Source organism: Mytilus californianus, unplaced genomic scaffold, assembly GCF_021869535.1.
Source record: "Mytilus californianus isolate M0D057914Y unplaced genomic scaffold, xbMytCali1.0.p SCAF_7, whole genome shotgun sequence".
Classification (NCBI taxonomy): domain Eukaryota; kingdom Metazoa; phylum Mollusca; class Bivalvia; order Mytilida; family Mytilidae; genus Mytilus; species Mytilus californianus.
Window position 1 is genome coordinate 115023132 of NW_026262723.1, and position 24511 is coordinate 115047642.

The 24511-nt window shown below is 30.9% G+C and overlaps 1 protein-coding gene across 1 annotated transcript; it reads left to right on the forward strand.

The window, feature by feature from the left end:
* The first annotated feature begins 464 nt into the window (after positions 1-464).
* Positions 465-22550, forward strand: LOC127709644 (uncharacterized). The gene is made up of 17 exons (XM_052215251.1): positions 465-479; positions 1713-1813; positions 3512-3683; positions 4056-4102; positions 5961-6015; positions 8788-8906; positions 9701-9862; positions 10518-10665; positions 12102-12265; positions 12971-13064; positions 14230-14343; positions 15143-15220; positions 17850-18039; positions 18443-18593; positions 19541-19629; positions 20366-20478; positions 21614-22550. The coding sequence occupies exons 2-17, from the start codon at positions 1773-1775 to the stop codon at positions 21911-21913; spliced, it is 2037 nt and encodes a 678-aa protein (XP_052071211.1). The 5' UTR covers positions 465-479; positions 1713-1772; the 3' UTR covers positions 21914-22550.
* Positions 22551-24511: the final 1961 nt, after the last annotated feature.

Consider the following 24511-nt stretch of genomic DNA (forward strand, 5'->3'; position numbering starts at 1 on the left):
ATATTATTTTTCACCAGTAATTCGTTTCATATGACTTTAAGAAGATGTGGTATGATTGCCAATGAGACTATGAACTCATCCTGATAGTGATAATTAAATGACAACAACTACTTGTCTAAGCACAACCTTCAACTATGAGTAAAACTAATGCATCAAAGTAAGCTATATCATGATAGAAGGCCCAGAAATGACAAATAATAAACAATAGAAAAAAGAAAATTAATGGCCTGATTTAATTTATACTGTACAAAATATTAAAAATGAAAAACAAATATGATGTATAATTTAACAGCCAAAAAAGATGACCACTAAAATTGTGAACTACATGCATGCAGACTTCCACATACAGGAAGTTGCTGGTTAACCAAACCCTTCGCCAAACCTGGAACAATGGTGTACATTGCAAAACTTTCTATTTTTAGGATCAAGAACTTTTTAAGTTTATTTTACACATAATTTTAGAACTTAAACCATCAGTGGTAAGATACATGTAATCTAGCTGTTTTGACAAATTTGCTATTTTTAGAATACTTTTAATTGAAAATGGATAGTAATGAAATTTTCCCTACAAATGTATGTATGTTATAATGTACAATGTATTACTTATTTAAAAAAAATTGCCATGATTTTACCACTACAAATTTTAGATGAACATCGAAAAGTCAGAAAGAGAAAATTCCATAGCACAATCACAAATTGCTAATATGACCATGCAAAATTTTCAACAAAAAACCAGAAAATTATGATACTAAGAATTTCAGAGAACTTTTCAATATCTTACAAAGCTGTAAGATGAATATAATTATGCCATATTTGTCATTTTTTTTGGTTTATTGCTTTGTGCATGAATTGTGCAGTTAGTTTCCTTGTTTGAATTATAATAATGGATAGATTATAAAATGATAGGGTTTGGAAATTAATATAGGGACCAGGAGAGGCAATTTATATTATTATACCTTACATATATTACAAACAATTCTATTGGGTAACACCTTATCACGTGACATGGAATAATTCAGTTAATTTTCATTTAATTGCAAGGGGGACGAATAACCATTAAAATTTACACCAGCAATGAATGACCCTATCATTCACCGGCGAATAACCTTTTGAGTGTCTAGATTTGCACTTGAGTTATCTCCCATGAAAATGACGTCACAGACGTAAATAAACAAAATGGCATCGTTCACGTTACACTGACAGCCTATCGAGAGACGAGGAAATAAGGCTTTGGACATGAATAGAGTGCCAGCAGCCAATGATATCTCTTATAAACGGTCCTTTTCAGGGCCATCAATATTTTACAAAAAGATTCTACCTTTGTTGTACATTCGAGAAATTCCAGAACACAAATGTATTTTCAAACCTCAGCTTGTGTTTGTTATGTAAAGAAGATAGTAAGTGTTCTAAATGCCCTTCCACTGTTAGTTCGGTATATCATAAAACAATTGTGGCCCTTAGAATCCATGAATATCCAAAATCGTCAACCCTTAAAAGTTATTTCACTTCGGGCTGCGCCCTCATTGAAATAACCTTCTTGTGTTGACAATTTTGGATATTCACCTTTTCAACGGGCCATAATTGTATATTGTTTAAAGACAAACTTTAATGTTATTTCTTTCAGTCTTCTAATAAGGGTTTGGAAATTAATATAGGGACCAGGAGAGGCAATTTATATTGATTAAAGACAAACTTTAATGTTTTTCTTTCAGTCTTCTAATAAAGATACCGACAAAGACATCTTTTACATAAAGCCATCTAGTATAATTGAAATGCAGCTTTCAAAGAAAAACACAGCAATACAGTTACAAAGGTAGTTCATAATGTTATTTTTCTATTATTCTTTATACCAGCCTACCACTTAATTGTTTCATCAGCTTTAAGTTATTTAAGTGTTATCTTAAGTCTAAAAGAGAGGTGAAAGATACCAAAGGGACATTCAAACTCATGAGTCAAAGATAATGGCTATAATAGAAAAATACTCAACAGTCACAAACAATTTAATGGTTCTTTGAAATTTTTTATTTATTTATAGAAAAGAAAGTTAAGAATTTTAAAAATATTGAAATATGTACAGATTTTCTTTACAATTATCAAGATTTAGTTGGGCAAAGCTTGAAATGAAATACTGGTAAACTACCATGTAATATACTATTTCAAGTCTTGATATTTAGATGTATCATAAGCAGGGGTCAAAATTGGCGCTGGTCTGGTGGACCGAGACCAGTAGAATTTGCTTTGGACCAGTAGATTTTGTCAGCTGGTGGTCCGGCGGACCAGTAGAAATTTGTCGATAAAACTCCGATTGCATCCCAAAATAGGTTTGTTTGCAAACAATTTTACCTGCAAAATCAATTACACTGTACTGGCGGTACTAAGTATTACAATTGATCAAGTTAATTAATATCGTGAGCGTCCTTCACAACAACACAAAATGTGGAAATTTTTGGAAGGACATCTCGACAAAAAAATAAAAAAGTGTCTTTCAAGAGGAAGATTGGAATAAAGTTTAAGAAATTGACAAAAGGAAAGGTTAATATAAAAAATCCTTGGAAAAAGATCGTGAATTGTTAAATTATATAGTCGATCGCAATGTAGTGAATTAAATAACAAGTGAAAAATTTGTCCCGGCTATTCAAATGTGGCATTTCTGGGCAGCGCTCCAGACAACCCTGTCAGGCGCCCTATGGTCGTCGTGAGGATTGTGATGATATGGAAGACAATGTTGACATTTTTTCTGTTCTTGATACTGATTTTGATAAAGAAAATCATTGAGATTATCAAAGCCATTATCAAAATCAGGATGGAGATTCTCTCTTTTTCTTGTCTAACATATGTAAAAGAAAGCACGAAAATAAAAGTAAATATCTATCATTTATATTAGTGTTTGTCAAATTAATGTCATTTTTGCAGGACCAGTAGATTTGCACCCGGACCAGTAGATTATTCAGTCCACTGGTCCGGCTGGCCAGTATACATAAAAGCTTAAATTCGACCCCTGATCATAAGCCAAAGATCAAGACTTAGTGACTACCATGTACTTCATCAATAATTAAAACATCCTATACCCAATGCTCAAGCCCAAATTTGAGTTATATCATCAGGTCACATGTTTACCGTATCATGTCAAAAAGTTTACCGTATCATGTCAAAATGTTTACCGTAACATGTCAAAATGTTAACTGTAACATGTACATTAGCTTAATAAAGATTAGGTACTGTAACATGTGTAACCATTGAACATCCCATCGGGATTTTTCACTGACAGGATAATTGAACCTGTTTAGATATCAACAAGATTCATATTTATCCACCTGATATATATCTGATCTACCTGATAACTGTACCGCCAATTAACAGAACAGCCTGTTTACTGAACAGCTCAGGTTAACTCTTAACCACCGGTTATCACAGTTACTGTATCTTTATTAAAAGGGTGCAAACATTAATCTTCCATTCCTCCTCTGATGATGGCCCCTTTATAATAACATTTTTTTTCTTTCAAAAATAGATTTCCCAGACAAAGCAACTTTTTTGAAGGTCAAAGTAGTGGAAGCAAGTGGAAGACTGAAATAAAGTCTTTGATGGCAAAAAATTCATCTTCAGAAAGAATATATATTGGTGACAACGTTCAGAATGGCACAAATGGAGAGTGTGGAACTGTTGTTCAGTTTTATTCCCAGGTAATAATGTAGATTTAATGAAGAAATGTTATTTCCACTTCTGAGAGACCAAATGACACAGGAATAAGGTTATTTTAAGTCAATAAAGTACAGCTACTCTGACATGTTGTACGTTGTATAATTGAATTAAAATGTTATCATTGCATGTTAAGTGTAACAATTCTGAATATATATGAACGAAAGTTGTGGATCTTGCCTTAAACAAGTAACACATTTTAAATTTAAACACATTATGTAAGAAAACCTTTGTTCACACATGTATCTAATATTTTTATAACTGTATATGACTTCTTTAGCTCAGATTCAGTCATCTGTTTAGACATGGCAACTACATCCTATATTGTCATTGACACTTATTATTATGTTTTTTAGGAATTTGAAAATACACATCAAGTATATGCATCTGTAAAGTGTGAAAGGTTGGTATAAACACTACAAATGTAAAGAGAAATAAAATAATGAACTGGTATACATTCATTTTTTGTACATTATAAAAGTTGAGGACAGCAATTGAACATCATTAAATGCTGTTTTTTCTTCTTAAAATAACAGTGCATGGTTATTTCAATGTGTAGCAGGAATTTATCTTGGTATCAAACCAGTGAATCTGCATTTTTTTTTAATTATTAACATTGAACAGATTGAAAATATAATATTGAATAAATACAACATGCACTCATGCAGTTTTTTATACGCCCATCAATTTTTGACGGGACGTATTATGGTATACAAATGTCTGGTGTCCGTCCGTCTGTCTGTCCGGCGTAAACATGTCGCACTGTAACTTGAGAATGACTTATCCAAATTTCATGAAACTTAACATAATTGTTTCTTATGATGGTCAAACGATCTGTATACTTTTTGGTGAAAATAAGATTAAAACTTTTTGAGTTACAGGACTTAGTAACTAAAACAGGTGTGTGTTTTTTTTCACATGTCACGCCGTATCTCAAAAACAGTTTATGATTATTGCTTAAAACTTCTTAGTTATATTTATCTTAAGATCTGTATACTTTTTGGTGATATTCAAAATTTTATTTTTGAGTTATTGAGTATTTTGTAAAAAAAGGGGGAGGGATTTTTCACATGTTGCGCCGTATCTCAAAAACAATTTATGATTATTGCTTAAAATTTTACACACTTCTTAGTTATATTAATCTAAAGATCTGTATACTTTTTGGTTTTGATTCAAAATTTTATTTTTGAGTTATTGAGTATTTTGTAAAAAAAAGGGGGAGGGGTTTTTCACATGTCGCGCCGTATCTCAAAAACGATTTATGATTATTGCATAAAATTTTACACACTTCTTAGTTATATTAATTTAAAGATCTGTGTAATTTATTGGTTTTGATTCAAAATTTAGTTTTAGAGATATTGAGTTTTTTTGTAAAAAAAAAGAAGGGGGTTTTCGCATGTCACGCCGTATGTCAGAAACTATTTATGCTTATTGCATAAAAATTCACACACAAGACGACGGGCGTATCATGCGCTCATGGCGCAACTGTTTATTTTAGTTGATATATGCACTTTCATCTACATGAAGGATATTTTTTTACTCAGGTAGTGATGGGATTTCTCTTTAATAGAAGAAATTAAAAGGTCCCAGTGAATAAAAATAACTGAGAAAATAGGACAAGTGAAGTTAAAAATGTTTAAATCCAATTATCAATAGGGGAGATCTCTGTAAACAGTTTCATTTAAGAATTGAATGCTTCTTTTTGTAAATTTATTGGGGTGTAAAAGTAAATCATTGGGGTGTAAAAGTAAATTCATTGGGGTGTAAAAGCTTTGACTGAAGTACATTTTGTACGAAGCGTGGAAGCGCTTCATTCTAAAAATGTGCGCATGGTCAACGCTTTTACAACCATATGAAATTAGTAAAAGAAGCATTCAATATTTATAATTACATTTTTTCGCTATGACAATGGACAATCTATTTTTGTCATTTCTTTAAATAACCTGTGCACTTTTTTGGGATAGCATGTGTCATTATGAACTTTTGGGCTATGAAGGTGAATTCTAGTATGACGAACAAGCGTTGTTATCCAATCAAAATAACGGATTCTTCTGAAACATACATGTAATGTAATCATTTGGTTCACATTAAAACTTTTGAAATTAAGTTACTAATTCAAACTCACCATATCTAGATGTAAAAATTAAATCATATACAAAAATTTCAGCAGTACAAGTAATAGATATTTTCAGGAAATGTTTATTATGTTTGTATTTTTTGGTAACTGTGAGTTTTAATATAATTGTAATCTCTATTTGTAGTACAAGAAATATATCTGTGATAGCAAATGATCTGTTGAAGTTGGACCAGACAAATGTGAGTTTGTTATAAAAAAATAATTCTTATATGCTTTGCATATTAGAGAATACGTTGATATGATTGGTTGAGAGGACTTCCAGTAGTTGTTCTTGACGTTGTTTATTTTTCGATAGACGACGTTGACCGAACTTCTTTTCGTAACCAATGTAAACAAGATGGCGGCGATAATGACACAATCCGGATTGACGTTAACAAAATTAATTTTCAGTTCGCGTTAATAGGTCTTAATATGTAAATTAAATAATAAACACAAAACATTCGTTTGAATGATAATAAGAGTTTTTGTAGTTTATTTTTTATCAGATTGCAAATTTCACGGAGTACATATTTTTGCGTTTACCAACAAATATATTCATGCGCCAGGCCTATTCAATGACACAAATATACAATTTACGTGTGATAGAGGTTACGAGTGTGGATTATAAGGATTAAACGCCTTTTTAAAGGAATTTATTGGTGTATAAACTGTACCAAGTCACTCACAAACATATCATAAAAGTCCTTCGGACTTTTATTTGTTTGTGAGTGAATTGGTCGAGTTTATACACCATTAAATTCCTTTAAAAAGGCGTTTAATCCTATAATATTATGAGCTACTAGATTAATACCTGTGTGTTTATATTTTGATGATGATGCGATCAAATTAAATAACCCTGTATGAAATATTTCACACAGAATGAACACGGAATATAGTAGGAATATTGTAATGAATTCCTACCAGAAAAGAGTTATATTCCAGTCAGACTCCAGTAGGAATCCACACGGAAAATTATAAGACGAAAAATTTAAATTAGCAGGAATTTCTTAGTAGGAATATTGTATATTCCTACCATGAATATTTAAATTATTAGGAATAATTTGGCGGGAAAATAAAATTCCTACTAGAAAACCTGGTAGGAATTTTTCAAAATTCCACATAGAAAAAACATATTTTCTAGTAGGAATCTAAAAATATACAAAATGTAAGTGTATATTCACAAATACACAACTGGGTCAATCATTTAAGTTTGAATCTCAACAACAAAGAACAAAGGAAATGTATGGAATAGATTTATTAAAAAAAATGACTTTTGAAATGTATGAGGAAACTGTGATGTATTCAAGTTAGAAATTGTGTTATATATGTAGATGGACAAAAATGTTGATTAGATGAAATTAAAGAGTTATGAACAAATAATGAGGAAAGTTATGCACTGTTGTTGAATTAACTAATATATATTGGCAAACAGATAACATATTTCATATTAAGGTAGATAGGGTGTCTTCCTCCATCTTGGATTTTGAAATACCAGAAAACAATCAGTCTAGATCTATAATAAAAGGTACAAATTTTGAGAGTAGTAGGCAATTCATGTGTAAGAATTTTCATTTCAATATAGAAAATGACATATTTTATCATATTTATTGTTGTATTTTACAAAAAAATGAATACTTTTGTTTGATTCTATATTTCCCAACGTTGCCACATAAGGGGAGGCAACTCAAATGTAAGGGCAGATAATTCACATAAGGTTATTTTTACAATAGAATGTGTTAGGAATTTACCTATTTTATTATGTAGCAAGAAAACGGGTACGGTGACCCCATTTTTTCTTTTTCTTATCTGAAAGCATACTATTAGTGCTATCTTTTCATATTTTATCTCAAAATTCTATGGTGTAGTTTTCATTTTATGGCAGAAAATTGGGTTTTCCATGCATAATCTATACAAAATCTGTCAATTTTGCACAACCTGTAGCGTGAAAATAAGGCCTGTGACCCATTCTTTTTATTATATTTTTTTAAAAAGCATGATATTAACTACATTTTGGCAAATTTAAAAAAATTCTATGGATTATAATTTAGACACCCCATCTACCTTAAAAGTATAAAAATTACCTTCAATCAACATGAGCCATATTTTCTCATATTTCAATATTGTAGTTGTTTGATCCTTGCAGCGTTGTGTTCCAACACAACTTTTCATTCTTCTACCCTCTAACTTTTGAATTTGTGAACTGGAACTTGGTTGCAGTCAACACAGCAAAATTTGTGTCATTAGCAAACAGGAATCCAGTTTAAGATAATTAAAAAGATTCCATGTAAAAACATTTTCTAGTAGGATTAAATAAATTCTGGTAGGAATCTTGTAGTAGGAAAATGAGTAATCTAATCATATTTCCTGTCTAAATTCCCACTTAAGATTTTCAAAACAGAAAAAAATCCATACAGACTTTTAAAATTCCTGCTAGATGGTAGGATTTTGCTAGTGAGAAAATAAAAAAATCCAGTCAGAATTTTGTTCATTTTCCCTGTCCGTCTACTTTCTTTACAGAATCTTTGATTCTAGGTAGATTCCTACTACATTCCTACTAGTGTCTAGGTGGAATCCTACTACTTATTTCGTACGGGACACTACGTCTATATATAAGTAATTACTAAAACAAAAATTACCAATAAAATAAATTTTAAAAAAAGTATGCCACTAGTTTAAAAGAAAAACATATGTTCAGTCACTAATCATTATACAAAAAAGTAAGTACTTTAGCAGGGAAAGCAAAAACATTACTCATTAATCTGTTTGTCAAGTTATTGAATGGTTATTTTTATGGAATCAAAAAGACATAATTATCTTCAGCAAGACAGATGACATGACAGATGAGATAAGGCAAATACATGAAACGTTATTTTTTTTCTCAAAAAATTTGAGAGAAAACTAGGTCAAAAATCAATTAAGTTTTTAGTGTATTTTGGATGATGTTTGTTTCACTTGCTATTATTCTTCACTAGGTGTATGAGGGTGATGATGTTGAAAGAGTACAAAATCTGATTGAGATGTCAAAACAGCTAGACATGGACATATACACAGTTCCTATAAATATATTTGTAGATGACACAAGTGGTAACAGGTACATAGAGTATAAACATGCAAGAAATTGTAAAATTATTTAAATTTTAAAATAGTGATTTGATAACAGGTATCAATACTCCCAAAAGGGTTAGTGAAAGTTATTGTCATTGTGGATCGTTCTTTATCTATCATTAAATATGAAAATAGATCTTCTGACATCAGACTCGGACTTCTCTTGAACTGAATTTTAATGTGCTTATTGTTATGCGTTTACTTTTCTACATTGGCTAGAGGTATAGGGGGAGGGTTGAGATCTCATAAACATGTTTAACCCCGCCGCATTTTTGCGCCTGTCCCAAGTCAGGAGCCTCTAGCCTTTGTTAGTCTTGTATTATTTTTAATTTTAGTTTCTTGTGTACAATTTGGAGTTTAGTATAGCGTTCATTATCACTGAACTAGTATATATATTTGTTTAGGGGCCAGCTGAAGGACGCCTCCGGGTGCGGGAATTTCTCGCTGCATTGAAGACCTGTTGGTGACCTTCTGCTGTTGTCTGTTCTATGGTCGGGTTGTTGTCTCTTTGACACATTCCCCATTTCCATTCTCAATTTGACTTCTCTGATGAAACCACTGAACTAGTGTAAACCATATTTGTTTTTCGTAAATTGTTTTGTTATAGATTAAAACTTTTGTTTTCTCAGTTGAATAGTGACATTTTTTCATGTGGGAAATACTGTATGGATTTTTTTCATTGTTGATCAACATGATCAAAGCTGTGTACACAAGCCTACAATTGCTTACATAAATTTCATTAGACTGTATAAGACAATTACTTATATAAACATTATACAGGTCAAAAAAATGGAACCCATTAAGTGTGTGGACTCTTCAGTTGGCAGGATTACCAACTTCTGAAAAGATGAAGAAATCATCACATCATTTCATTGGAGTAACAAAACCAGAAGACGGGTCATTCGTTACACCTGTGGTGAATGATTTGAATGACATGTTTTAGTAAGTGTAAACATTAATTAGCAAAATAGAAAAAAAAAATACTTTCAAGAAAAAGACTCTTTGATGTGTATATTTTTACAAGAGAGGGTCAGTGTAGAGCAACACCTGTAAGGTGGTAGTTGCTAATGGCTAGTACTTCATCTCTATCTGATCAGATTTAGGTTGAACAGAGACAAACATTGAAAAGAACTCAATAACATGTCTCGCGGAGTCATCGATCTCTCGTTTGTGCATTGGGGTCTATTTAGGGGTATTTTAAGGGGCCTGAATAAGGGAAGGGTTAACTAGAACACTATGGGCCCGATCCCCACCTAAACCATATATATACTTGTATAGGACAATAAAACAAATCAATTGAAAAATATTAATTAATTTGCCTTAATCAATTCATTAAATAAATATACATGGTTAACTGTCTATAGCGCTATGATTTATATCGCTTATTATCAGTGGTCCAATTGACAGTTATTTATATGGCGCCTAGACTAAAATACACAAGAAATGAAGCTACATATTATCGAGCTATTATATTGTTTATTTTAGAATTTTTATAATTTGGATAAATATTTTACATTGTTATAAATCAAATATGAGAATTTTGAGTCAAATCAGAATACATGAAATCCCAAACTTGATCAATGTATTTAAATTTTAGTGAAGGAAAAGTAATGTATGATGCAGCTTACAATAAAAATGTTATTGTAACATCCCAAATAGCAGTTGGGTTAATGGACAACAGTATGGCCTCAGAATTTTGTCACCACATGGGTGCTGCAGCTAAAGAAAACTGTAGATTTTGCAGGGTAAGACAATTAATGATAAATATTATCACTGATAAATAGTATCTGAGTCAACAATAGTCTCAGGTTTCCTTTTTTCCATTGCTGTGTAATATTATAAAGGTTTATTGACATATGATAAATTGTTTTCTTTTTTTCTTCTGTTGAAATAAGCTAGGTCTACAGGACACAGTTTTAAATCTATGACTTATACAATATGAAATTCATGTCAATAGCTATAAACAGTTCCCAAAAGTTCATGAACACTGCTTAAAGCTCTTTTGGGTTACTTGTCCAAAAACTAAAATCCTCTTTTAGCTCTCATGGCCATCACTTGGTAATTTCTGCCATCGTTCTTAAACTTTCACAAAATTCTTCTATGAAACTATTTAGCCAAATTGAACTTATCTTGGCAATAATCATTATTAGGGTGTCTTGTTTTAAGATATGTGTCTGATGACCCCCACCTGCCAACCAACATGTCCTACATGGCTGAAAATAGAACATAAGGGTAAAAAGCAAGTTTTGTTTATTATTTTGAAGCTGTTATAAATATTGAAAATCTGAAAGGGGCAAAAATGTTCAGAATGTTTAGCTCTACCAATTGTAAATATACGTCAAAACTTTTCTTGATATTTCACAAAATAGCACTGAAACTGACTGATCTGCATTAACAACCTGTTTAAATATTTATTATCTCCCCTTGAATTTGATCATTATCATTTCTTGCTGATAGAAATGACATTGCATTTAAGGAATAAAAGTACTGTAGTTGAAAAGTTGCCACCGTCAATTGTCCATTTGACGGTCGCAAATGTAGTTTTACTGGTGACGCTTAGCGGAGACAGTAAAACGGAGATTTGCGGCCTTCAAATCAAAATTAACGGTGGCAACTCTTTAACTACAGTACTGTTATTCAGATTCTAATACATTACAAAAAGAAATAATACGATAAAGCTTGAAAAAATGTATAAATTTGACATACAAAATAAATTCTGCGAAACTTAGTGAATGATTTTGGCTCGAAGACGTCATGGCTAAACGTGACGTCATACAAATGAAAACTTACAAACTGGACGTTATTACGTTACCTCTGCGATTCAAATTCGGATAAAATTACATTAAAACGGTGAATTCGAGGTAGGTGTTGTTTTATTTTCGATGATATTAGTAATTGAACATTTATTGATTCAATCAATTCAAAATGGCGGGTCCCTCCTTAGTTACGCCTGGTCAACTGTGGATTTGATGGTAACTTTTAGCCAATGAAAAAAATTGTTACATAAAAATTGCATTAGAATTGTCTGCATTAAACTTTATGAGCCATCAATGTTCCCAGTCTGCTAATTTATTCAGGTCCTATATTTTATGGTCTTGAATTGGATCACATTTTTTTTTTACAAAAACCCAATGACTAAAAATTAATCATATATATTTTATCTTGTTCCTTTTTTTGTCAGTATCGAAATAACCACTTACTTATTGGAGAATTAAGAACAAAAAATAAAACTGAGGAAATTCTAAAAGAGATTGAAAATAGTACAGAAACATCAACAATGACTGGGATAAAAAAGAAAATATTGGCTGAAGAAATGAACCAAGCTGCTCATTGGGATCCACACAGGTATGCATGACTTTATTATATATTATTATATATGGTGTGAAAGCATTATTAGAATTACAATATATAATCATTTTATAGTTATATATACAAGAAGCAAAAACAATTACATGCACTGAAAATTGAAACTTAGCTTTGGACATGCACACTTCATATATATTGTGAGGCCCACACATACACAGGAATGTTGAGAATGCTGAGCTCTGCCAATTGTTTACATTACAAAAAATCTGAACTTTTTTTTTCAAATAATCACTGAACCATGAAAGTGAGGTTAAGGACAATGGACGTATGACAGGCAAAAGCTTATGAACATGAGGCATAAACAAAGTATGAAACATGCATGTCTTCCAACTTCTTAGATCATAAAGCTTTTAAAAAGTTAGTTGGCATTGCCGCCGCTGGATCACTATCCCTATGTCTAACTTTCTGAGACAGAAGTTGTGGATTACGGTAATGTTTACAATAAATCATAAGGTACAGGTGCAGGGTAGTTAATTTAAGAACCATATATATTTGTATTCTGTAAATTTGTTACACCTAAATCAAGATTCATTATTGATTTAATCAATAATTTATAATAAAACTGCAATAAAAATATTCTTACAATAGGTATCACATATGATATCAAGAAATCCACAGTTTTACTAAAGCTAAACAACCAGCTGCACTGTTTAATTATTGTTTTCTTTTTAATTATAATTTCAGGGACATTCCTCCAGATATGCTTCATTGCATATACTTAGGAGAAGTTGCAATCCTATTAAAATGTATGCTAGGCAACTGTACTGACCAGCAGAAGGTAATTGTGACTTGATATCTTTTGTTTTAATGCTAATCATTCTTTTAAATACTATAAAATTTATTTATGTAATAGTCTAGCTGATTTATTTCTTTTGGATGCCTACAATATAATTTTTTTTTCACAGGTCTATGTTCTAAGTAAAATTAATTAGTGTGATTCAAATTCTTAATCCTAATCTCAACACCAAGCTATGGTATCTATTGGTGCATTATAACCACAATTTTTTGAAGCATCAAATGTTTATTATTTCTATTGGGTCAAACACATAATGGCACATAATGTTGTTAAATTCTTTCATATGGAAAACATGTTATTATACTGACACATCTGCAACTTACATTTATGAAAGCAAGTTATAAATTATAAATGTAAAAATTAACTCAATTTTAATGATTATTGATCATAAGTTAATGTGTATATATAGGCTTTACTCATTATTGAAGGCCGTACAGTGACCTAATAGTTGTTTATTTTTGTGTCATTTGGACTCTTGCGTAGAGTTGTCTCATTGGCAATCATACCACATCTTCTTTTTTATATTTATTAATTATTATTTACTGAACATACATTGAAATCAAATTGACATATACTATTGTCCATTAAAGAAACAAATTATGAAATATGAAATACATATTTGAACTTAACCATTGAGACTTTTGGACTGAGCTATGCAAATGTTAGAATAAGTTCAATACCGTTTTAGAATCTAATGCATTCTGGGTAATATTTACAATAGCGTACACCAAAACGTTGTGATTGGTTTAAAACGTGATAAACAATAGAAATGCAACCAATGACGTGACTTTATTTTCATTTTGGTGTACGAACAATGAGATTACCCATAGTCCTTTAGATTCTGATTAGGCGAATTTACAATATGTATTCCCTTTACTTTTAATGGATCCTGAGTAATTGTCTCTATTATTGGAAAATTGTAGAATACAGTTGTGAATTCCAGCTGATAAAAAGCCAGCTTATCTTTATGAAATGTTTATACATTGTATTTAAATTTATGAAGTGTTTTGTATCACAGCACACTTTAAGATCAATCTTTGGTAAAACATTTTTGGTAAAGATTGCATAATCAAAACCGTTTTGTTGCTGGCTAAGGATAGTTGAAGATAATTCTGGTTCTTTTAATACTTCTAGTTCTTTCTTACAGGAAAATTTACAGCTAACGTTAAATGCAGCTGACTGGAAGGGCTTTCATCACAAATGTGGAGAAAACTTTGTGAAATATCACAAATCAAGCCAAGGGAAAGACTTCAGGTCATTTGTAAGTGCCAACTCATTAAATTGCTGAATCCATTAAATAATTATATGTTTTATATAGAAATCTGGAATCAGTTGTGGATTGGTGATTTCAATTGAGTGTTACTTATTACTTAGCAATGCATGGGAAATTGCAGTTGAATCCAGAAACAGACCATGTAAACTATTGTGACTGTCATAATCATCACTTTGCATCTATCCATGAAACCTATGGCAAATAACATCTTACACATTTGGAACTGTATCATAGTAACAATTAATGTACGTTGAGGTTCCAATTAGGGTTAAAAAAAACCATCTGATATACCCTTGCTTTTTCCAGTTTTCCAGAATATATACTGTTATTGCTATTTTACGAATTTTCCTTTGATCTTGTTGACTGATAATTTCCTTTCTCAGCGGAGTCGTCAGTGATATGAAAATAGAGTTGAGTGATGAAAATTATCGCTAGAAATTAAGGGAACATGTGCTGTTGTCCAGGAAATTAACAACATCTTCATAGGCTAAATAGCGATAAAGAGATTATCATTGGTCATCTCAACTCAATTGCTTATCTTACTTTCCCCGTCCAGCTGAAGCAAGAAAATCAATCTGTTGAGATGATCAACGATAATCTATAAATATCTTTTGTTTTTAATCCAATGATTAAACTATATAGACATATTGTAATCTGTAACTATTTTAACTAATCGATCAACAAGTAAAATAGTGTTACCATATGCAGTATTTGTTTGAAATAATAAAAATACTGCATAAATGTATATTTAATATAGAGCATAGAGCATTTTTATTTCTAAATCTAGGTACAACTTGCACCCTTTACAGTTCATCACGCAGGATTTAGTAAAGAAATAGTAAAACTTTGGTGTCTATTGTCTGAGGTAGGTAAAACTAACAGGTTCAACTATCTTACAAGTATCATAACTATTTTGATAAATTGTTTTATATTACATAAGCAAAAGGAAGCATTCTTAGGAAAATATTCTCATTTATACTGCAACTAGTTGTGTTTATTTCTTAAATAAAGTAACACAGCTATAGTTTGTGGCCCGAGAACACAGTTATTTCGTAGTGCATTTCTTTTAGACAATAAATTCAAATTAAAAAAATCGCACCTGCTCTATCTTAAAAAGATTTTTACAGTGTAGTGTACTACTATTGATACAAATAATATCAAAATTATAGGAACTTCTACCAGCTCTAACTCAAAATATTGACAATTTTGTGTTAAGGGGGGCTAAAATTCAGTTTGACAGCTTCAGACATTCTAATTTTTGACCTTTTTTAACTGGATCAAATCACTACTTAACATAAAGATTCAGCACCCAAATTTTTTTAACATGTAATTTCATCCCCTTACTTAATATTTCATGCATAAAATATCAAGAAATAAATTGGGAAAGTGTATCAAAAAAAAATGCAAGTTATACACTGTTCACACTAGGGACTATATTTGTAGACAACGAAAACCAAAGGATGATAACTGTGTCCTTGGACCTAATAGGATAGAAAGACTTGACCAATTTTAATTAGTACAAAAGAACAGCCAGTAGTCATTGGATATTGTAGATCATTCAGGTAGTCTTGACCTATTCATTTGTACTGAAAAAAACAGACACATATACGAATATCAATTAAATACTTACGAGACATGTTGCAATGTTAAACTTATTACGGTATGTGAAAATCAAGACTTGCATAAAAAATATCACAATATTAGAGACAGTGGCGTCATTTTTCCTCAGAGCTTTCAGCTCTTTGATTAACATGTAATTTCATCCCCTTACTTAATATTTCATGCATAAAATAGCAAGAAATAAATTGGGAAAGTGTATCAAAAAAAAATGCAAGTTATACACTGTTCACACTAGGGACTATATTTGTAGACAACGAAAACCAAAGGACGATAACTGTATCCTTGGACCTTGTGCAATGTCAATTTCATCATGGAACACTTTCTCCACAATCAGTGGTTCATTAAGAGATGAAAATAAGTTGGACATTTGTGTTACAATTTAAAAAGCTATCATTGTATTAGTTTAAGTTGCACCCTTCCCCAGTTTCTCAGCCTCATACAAAAAAGTTTATATTTTTCTGACTTGACCTTATATTGTTTATTTACTTCTTTCCAGAAAATTAGGCACTTATTGGCCTAGTTTTCTTTGTAGATAGATATAGGAAGATGTGGTATGAGTGCCAATGAGACAATAATTTAACTCTCCATCCAAGTAATAATTTATAAAAGTAAACCCTTATAGGTATACATTACATATGAAAACTAGCATATCATCTCTTGGTGTTTGTTGCTAAACAATAGTTTATCCTGCAATCAGCCAGCTATTGTACAAATAACAGGTACACAAATAAATTTTTGCTTTATTTGTACTTGTACAAATAAAGTCTCCTGTTACCCCTCGTCCATGTTGAGCAAGCGGTAATGTGGATATTTCTTTTTGCGTACCAGTTCATTTTGGGGTCCTCTTCGCGGTCCGCGTTTAAACTATGTCGATTTCTTTGAAAAATTAGAGACAATGATTTAGATTTTAACAACTAAAGTTTCAAGTGTTGGGTGTAAATTTCAGGATAAAAACAATATATGTGCATTGTCGGAAAATATAAAATTTATTTGTACTCGCTGCGAAACAGGAGAAAAGCTCGGCGAGCCTCGCTTTTCGTCCTGTTTCTAAAGCTCATACAAATAAATTTTATATTTTCCGACAATGTACATATATTGTATATTTAGTTATGCAGTATACAGTAAAGTTTGATGTTTGCTTAACACATAATTTACTATTTCAATGAGTACTTACTGTGACACAAATTATTATTTAAATAACCTATGTATGAGCTTTCCATAATTTTTTTTTCGTGCTTAAAGATACTGATTTTATGTTTGATTTAAAGTTTTGCATTTAGTTCTGGTTCTAAAAGTTACAGATTTATGGTCTCTGGTGTTATAGTAATGTGTTTTAATCTCACCTGGCCCAATGGGCCAAGTGACCTTTCTTCTCATCACTTGGCATCTGTCGTCCGTTGTCTTAACTTTTACAAAAGTCTTTTCCTCGGAAACTATTGGGCCAAATTGAACCAAACTTGTCCACAATCATCCTTGGGGTATCTAATTTAAAAAAATGTGTCCGATGACCCGGCCAACCAACCGAGATGGTCGCCATGGCTAAAAATAGAACATAGGGGTAAAATATAGATTTTGGCTTATATCTCTGAAACCAAAGCATTTAGAGCAAATTAGACTCATCAGTAATGCTCAGACCAAAATAAGTAAAAAGCCAAACAAGTACAAAGCTGAAGAGCATTGAGGACCCAAAATTCTTAAAAGTTGTGGCAAATACGGCTAAGGTAATCTATGCCTGGGATAAGAAAATACTTCGTATTTCAAATAATTCATACTTTTTCATACAATTAATTTATACATATGACCATATAATTAATATTCATGTCAGCACTGGGTTTGTGGTTCATTAGTAATTATTATTATATTTATATTTTCAGATTGTTCAGTTGAGTAACAAAATGAAATTGCTGGAATCGGAACTCACTAGGCTGGGTGATCTGCAGTACCAATTTAATGAAAACATTTACAAGCAGTTTCCAGAAACATTGAAAAAACAGAAAATACACCATAATCTCCATACTGAGCAACAAATCAGACTTCATGGGGTCCCTATAGGTTATACTACTGGTAAAAGTTAATAAATGTTATTTTTATACACCTAGCTGTTGATTATTTGTTAATTTGCTATTCAAGATGTTTGGATTTTTTAGTACTAATTTATCAGTTGATTTTTTTTTAAAACAAACTACAATTTGGTTGAATTTTAACAGGATTGATATTCCAGCATATAAAAGCATGTAGTCAAGTAATTGTTAAAACGATTTTCAAATTGAAAAAATTCAAAATTGAGAAAAGTAAAAAAAAAATATCCGGAATTGTTGAAAGACATGTATAAGATGAAGAGACAAAAAGACAACTCAGACCACACAGAATTGTAAAAATTAAGAACTGAATGTTATATAATGCAACTTATTAATTTGACATATTTTTCAATTTACCTACAATTGTATAATTATTTTTTTTATTTTAGAGACAGGGGAAAGCTGGTGTGGTATAGTCAAACATTTTCAGAGCATTACAAACCACCACAATGCCAACAAAGACACAGCTTTGAAGTTAGCTCATGTTGAGGAAGTTTGCCATATCATTGACAGTGGGACATGGTTTTCAAATGGGAAAAGGTATAGGACAGCATTTATCATGTGATAATTCTTATATGATTTGCATATTTGGGAATACATTGATATTAGTCGAGAAAACTTCGAGTAGCTGTTCTTAATGTTGTTTTTTTTTTTTCGATAGACGACATTGACCTAACTTCTTTTCATAACCAATGTAAACAAGATGGTGGCAATGATAACACAATCTGGACCGAGGTTAACAAAATCTATTTTCACTTAGCGTTAATCGTTAAATAAAAAAATAAACACAAAACATTTTTTTGAATGATAATAAGAGTTTTTGTAGTTTATTCTTTATCAGATAGCAAAGTCACGAAGTACATATATTTTAGTTAACCAACATATATATTCTTGCGCTAGGCTTATTCAATTTCACAAATATAGAATTTACGTGTGATATGGGTTATGAGTATGGTTAAATGTATTCCTTATCTCCAATTCTAAAGAATTTTATCGCACGGCGGGTAAATTATCACGTTTTGATTGGTTTAAAGCCGTCACGTGGTGACCCCCTATGGATCCGTAGGGGGTTAGTAAATTTCATAGGGGGTTCATGACGTCACATCTACTGTTTATGGTGACGTCATCTATTACTGTTGTTGTGTTTCATTGTTTATTTTTCAGTAAAATGCCGCAGAAAAAGTCCAGCGAACGATAAATTCGTTATACGGTTAACTATTGACCCCCTACGGACCATAGAGGGTGAATAAAATCCATAGGTGATTCGGCCTCCGGCCTCACCCCCTATGGATTTTACTAACCCTCTATGGATCGGTAGGGGTCAGTAGCGAACCATATAACTTATAATAAGGAGTAAACACCTTTTAAAGGAATTTATTGGTGTAGAAACTGGACCAAGTCACTCACAAACTTCAGACTTTTATTTGTTTGTGAGTGAATTGATCGAGTTTATACAGGGGAACTAAAAGTAATATATTTTTTTACAGAGTTCAACCTGCACAACAGACAATTGAAGAGATAAATCATCCACGGATTCAAACTTTTGTAATGGGAAATAGGACACAGAAAGAAGATGGTAGGATTTTAGTTTTGGATACAATAATTTTTTTTTAAAGTTGCTACAAGCTTTGAATGAAGTTGCAGAGGGTATCATGTTTTTGACCCGTTGTCTGTCCTTATGTCAGTCTATCAGTCCTGTTCTTGTCATCGCAACTCCTCTAAACCACACACCAGAATTTCATGAAACTGGTAGATAATAAAGACATACTTTGAAGGTGTGCATATTGACAAGAAATTGATTCAATTTTTTTTTCTAGGAGTAATGCCCCTTTGAACTTATTTGCCTCAATATACTACTGCAACAGTTTGTCATCGCAGCTCCTCTGAAACTGCACAACAGAACACCCTGTTGATATCTGTTGGGCTGTTAATGTATGATAAGACACCTAATTGCAGGATAAATTTATAAACCAAAACACTGAAAGCTAAAGTTTTAGGCATTATGACTTCCCACAAGAAACTGGGAGTTGAAATCAGATGCTATAGAATTGTAAGCCTATTCTCCTTAACTAATGGCACCTGTAATGTTAAACAATTAAAAGTCAAATCATTAGAAGTCAAAGTATAGTATTTTAATGAGTCAATAAATAAGTTAAAAAGGAAGAATGAAAGGAAATATATGTTCAGCTGTTCTTGAAACACTTAACACCATTTTCTATACAATAAAACTGAATTCTTAAATAATTTAGCAGATATCACTTAAATGTATTATAGTCTTCTTAAATAAATTGACATTTTACAATTTTTATTAGAACAAATTATAGGAGTGAAAAGAAATGTAGGAGACGAAATCAGAAACATGAAAAGGAAGGATGGAAGTAAATTAAACATTGGAGAAATTGTTTATTTTAAATTAGATGACCATGTAAGTATGCCATTTTTTTTATTCCAGACAAGTTTGTTCACTGTGATTTTCTCACATGCTTTTATCATGATAGATAGACAATAATAGTGCATTGACTTGACATTTCAACGATATAAGGATGAGGCTTAGAAACAGGGAAATGCGAGGCTCTGCAATCTAGAAAAAAACATTTTCAATTGTTGTTTAATGTGTTAATATTATTTATTTGATTCAAATATTGTGAAAAATCGCCCTTTAAAAGGCCTCATATCAGGCGGAGAAATATGCAACACAGTGAACTGTACATTACCTGTTGAAACCCTCAATCGATGGTGAACAAATTTGTTTGAGTATGGACTAAATTATCAACTATACATAAATCATTTATAGATTTCAAACAAATATTATTAACAAATGAAATATGTTTTTCCAAAATATGAAATAATTAAGTTTGAGTCGTTCCACGCATCATTGTAACATTGGAAACAAGAACAGGTTGAAGAGGTAAATATTTATGAGGAAAAGTGATATCAGGTCAGTGACGGTATGTGACAAAGAAATATACAGTCAACGCATTTTGACTGCTCAAATAGAATGAGTGCAGTATGAAATAATACAATATGAGGATGAATACCATTAAACCCCGGAGCTTGTTCATTGTCCAATAGTTCCAAGCTAATGATTGCCATATTAGAGATATGAACATGTTCAATTTAAGATGAAAACACTAAGTTAATATCAAAAATTATTACATAAACATGTCTGTTTAAAAACTAATCTGTGCATCTCCGGGTGATTTAAAACAAAAACAAAAATCAGATGTTACACACCTATTATGTATTTCCCCAGATAAATCACTCAATAATGAAAATTTTTCCTTTTGATAAGTTCATTGTTCATTTTTAGAATTAAAACAATAAACTGATACCAAGGGGTAGAGATACATTAATAAATGCTTATAAATGATTTTTTTTTATGGATTTTTATTGGTTGGAATCTAAAAGTTTTAAATTTTAAGATCCAAATTTAAAGTTTTTACACCTACCTTAATCAATTGTTGTAAAAGATGCAAAATATCATAAATTATGCAAACAATTCAAATTTAAAGTTGTTATTTTTTTGAAAGATAAAGTATCTTTAAAATGTTCTTTTTCAGATTAATTATGGTAAAATTGACTGCAAAACCAGTTCAGATGTTACTGTTTTGTTGATGATACCTCACCAGGAAGATCCCTTATTCCATTGCAAGAGCCTTACACTCACCACAAGAAGAAAAAGCTTGCCTTACAATATCATTGAGGGCTCTTTGTTTGTATCTCATGATTGTAGAAATGGTGGATGCTGTTCCATGGTTACAAACCAATCTATTAGACAATTTCGTCATAATTATAAACATGGTGTCTATCTTATTAACAGATTTAAAATTCATTTTAATTATAAACAATTTAATTCCTGATTTAAGGGCATACTATATAGTTAAGCTATATGTTCAGGTTAAACACAATAAAGGGAACAGTCCAAGTTTGCACCTGGGGTAAGAAATAGAGATCAGCACAATTGAAAAAGAATTGTTATCCTCAATTAATAATATTCGATTTTTACAAAACTTATTTGGTAAGTGAAAAAACTACTGGAAATGTTTTACATTTTAATTTTACATTCTAATTTGTATTTGGTTAGGCAAGTGCTCAGGTCACAGACACTACTGGTAATAGTCACCTCTGGAAATGTATGTCTTTAATAAAATATAACAAGTCTTTAAAGCACTATTATAATTCCAAAATCAACTAATTATTATACCAAACAAAGAAATCACAGGAAAAATGTTATATCTTTTATATTTAGAAAAAAATAATACCACCATTCTTAATAAATGAAAAACCGGATTATTGGCTACCTTTTTCCATAAATTTTCTGAAAACATCAATACTTTAGGTGAATAAAATTTAGTCAAATATATTTTTCCGTCAGTCATACTACTGGAATTGTAAATAAGTCAAAAATAAAGGAAAATTTACCATAGAATATACTTGGGGTCATCAAAATAACTTTTAAATGCATTCTTCAAACAAACAAAAAACTCTAATGTCAAATACAGATATATATTCATAATATGAATTTGAAATAATACCAAAAAAACTCATCTTTTCAGTTTATAACCAACTGATACAAAATTGTTTTTTTAATAATATTTTCTGGTTTTAAATTAGTACATCAAGAATTTTAAGCAAATTATTGTTTTCATCATTTTTATGCCCTTCCCCCCTTTTCCTGTAGACATAGGCAATAGGGGCATTAAGAGTTACCCTTTACTGTCTGACCATCCCATTTTCGTCTCTGCACTTTAAATTAAGTATGACTTATAGAAATTTAATTAAACTCCTACACAACTCTAAATAAAAACTCACTTGCAGACAAGATCAAATTGAGCAGTATGTCAATAACCTTTCTAGAATTATGCCCCTTTATAACATGGAAAATTGCAATATTTTTTTTCTTGCAATCTAAAGTTTTCCTGATCCAAGTTTTATGAAACTCAAACAAAATGCTAAGAACCACGACAGGTAGACAAAATTCAAATATAGGTTGTGAGTCATTTACCATTCTTGAGTTATGCCCCTTTTTAACTTTTGAAAATTGGAAAGTTTGGGTGGATACCTTCATATTCTAAGACACACTCTTATTCTATTTTTTTTAAATTTTGTATCAAGCAATAAATGATGCTACATTAAGGCAGACTTCAAAGAATCTATACATTCAGCCATAGTAGTTAAACAAAAAATATTTATTGTTGTAGTGGACTGAAAATATTTTCAAGGCTATAAATGATCAACACTTAATAGATTTAAAAATGTATAGATAAGAAAATTAAGTTTTATTTCAATTTTTTATGGGCATTAAGATAATCTGAAAATGAATACATTTACAATTTGAATAAATTTAATGGAAAAAATATGGTCATTTTTGAAGGGCAATTTCAAAATTTCTGAAAAGGACAATTTTTGGATCTCTTATCTCACCTGAATTTAAAAATTATTTTAGTCAGAATTTTCAAATTTTGAATTAAGCTAAAGGATCCAAGGTCTTAAATGTAATTAAGAAGCATACAGAGATTTTTTTTAAATCTGTATTTATACTGATTACAATCTAAATGAAAGCTATAACTGTATTAGAATTTGGTAAAAATACCAAAGTGTACCACTAACTGAGCATTGCTATCTCATAGATTGAGTCATTTGCTTCCTTGTTTAGTATATTTCTTAGTAAAGTTTATTTATCAGTGTACATGAGTATCTGGTAAATTTAATTTCTAAAACTAAAAATAACAATATCAAACCTTTTGCATTTTGGCATTTTACAAGATTTGCATAAGAAATTTCGTGAAAATTTTAATGTACAATAAATCAATATATGTAAAGATATCTGGTTTTGAACACAACCATATTGTAAAATATCAGCAGTGAGTGCAGTCAATGATCTGAAAGGCAAAACAAAAACTTATTTTGTATTGATTTGTATAATGGTATAATGGTGTGATGGTGTTGTTGGATATCTGTAGACACTGTGATATTATTCAGTTATTATGAACCAAAACATGAGAATTTTTTTACTATAACAATGTTTAAGACCATAAAAAAAAGCCTGTTCTAGACCCTCAAAAAAGGGGCTCAAAACAGGTTAATCACTTTATTGCAATACAACATTTTATTAAAAAGTATGATGGAAAGCCTTTTTTCTTTGTATTCTTTGTATAATTTCCATTGTGATATATATGACAGTTTTAATATAACATTTATGGTTTATGAGTCAAAAGTTGTCTATACAGGGGTCAACCCTAAGTATTTGAAGTTGGAATTTTTTCTTTGTATACCATGTGAAAATTCTGGCCATTTATATTTGTGCTAGACTTTATTGGGTATCTCCATTCAAAAGGCCAAAATTTCCACTTTATTCCTATGAATTTTTTTCCCTAAATAGCCAGTGCTTATTCATAAATGATTTAAGTATTTAAATTTTCCTTGGTGATATGTTAAGCATGAATTATGATGCATTA

Bases quoted from the DNA above. Each gene is read 5' to 3' on its own strand.
- LOC127709644 (XM_052215251.1), top strand. From the start codon at position 1,773: ATGCAGCTTTCAAAGAAAAACACAGCAATACAGTTACAAAG. The intron at 4,103-5,960 runs GTTGGTATAAAC...CTCTATTTGTAG, and splicing joins GCATCTGTAAAGTGTGAAAG to TACAAGAAATATATCTGTGA. The intron at 19,630-20,365 runs GTAGGATTTTAG...AATTTTTATTAG, and splicing joins TAGGACACAGAAAGAAGATG to AACAAATTATAGGAGTGAAA.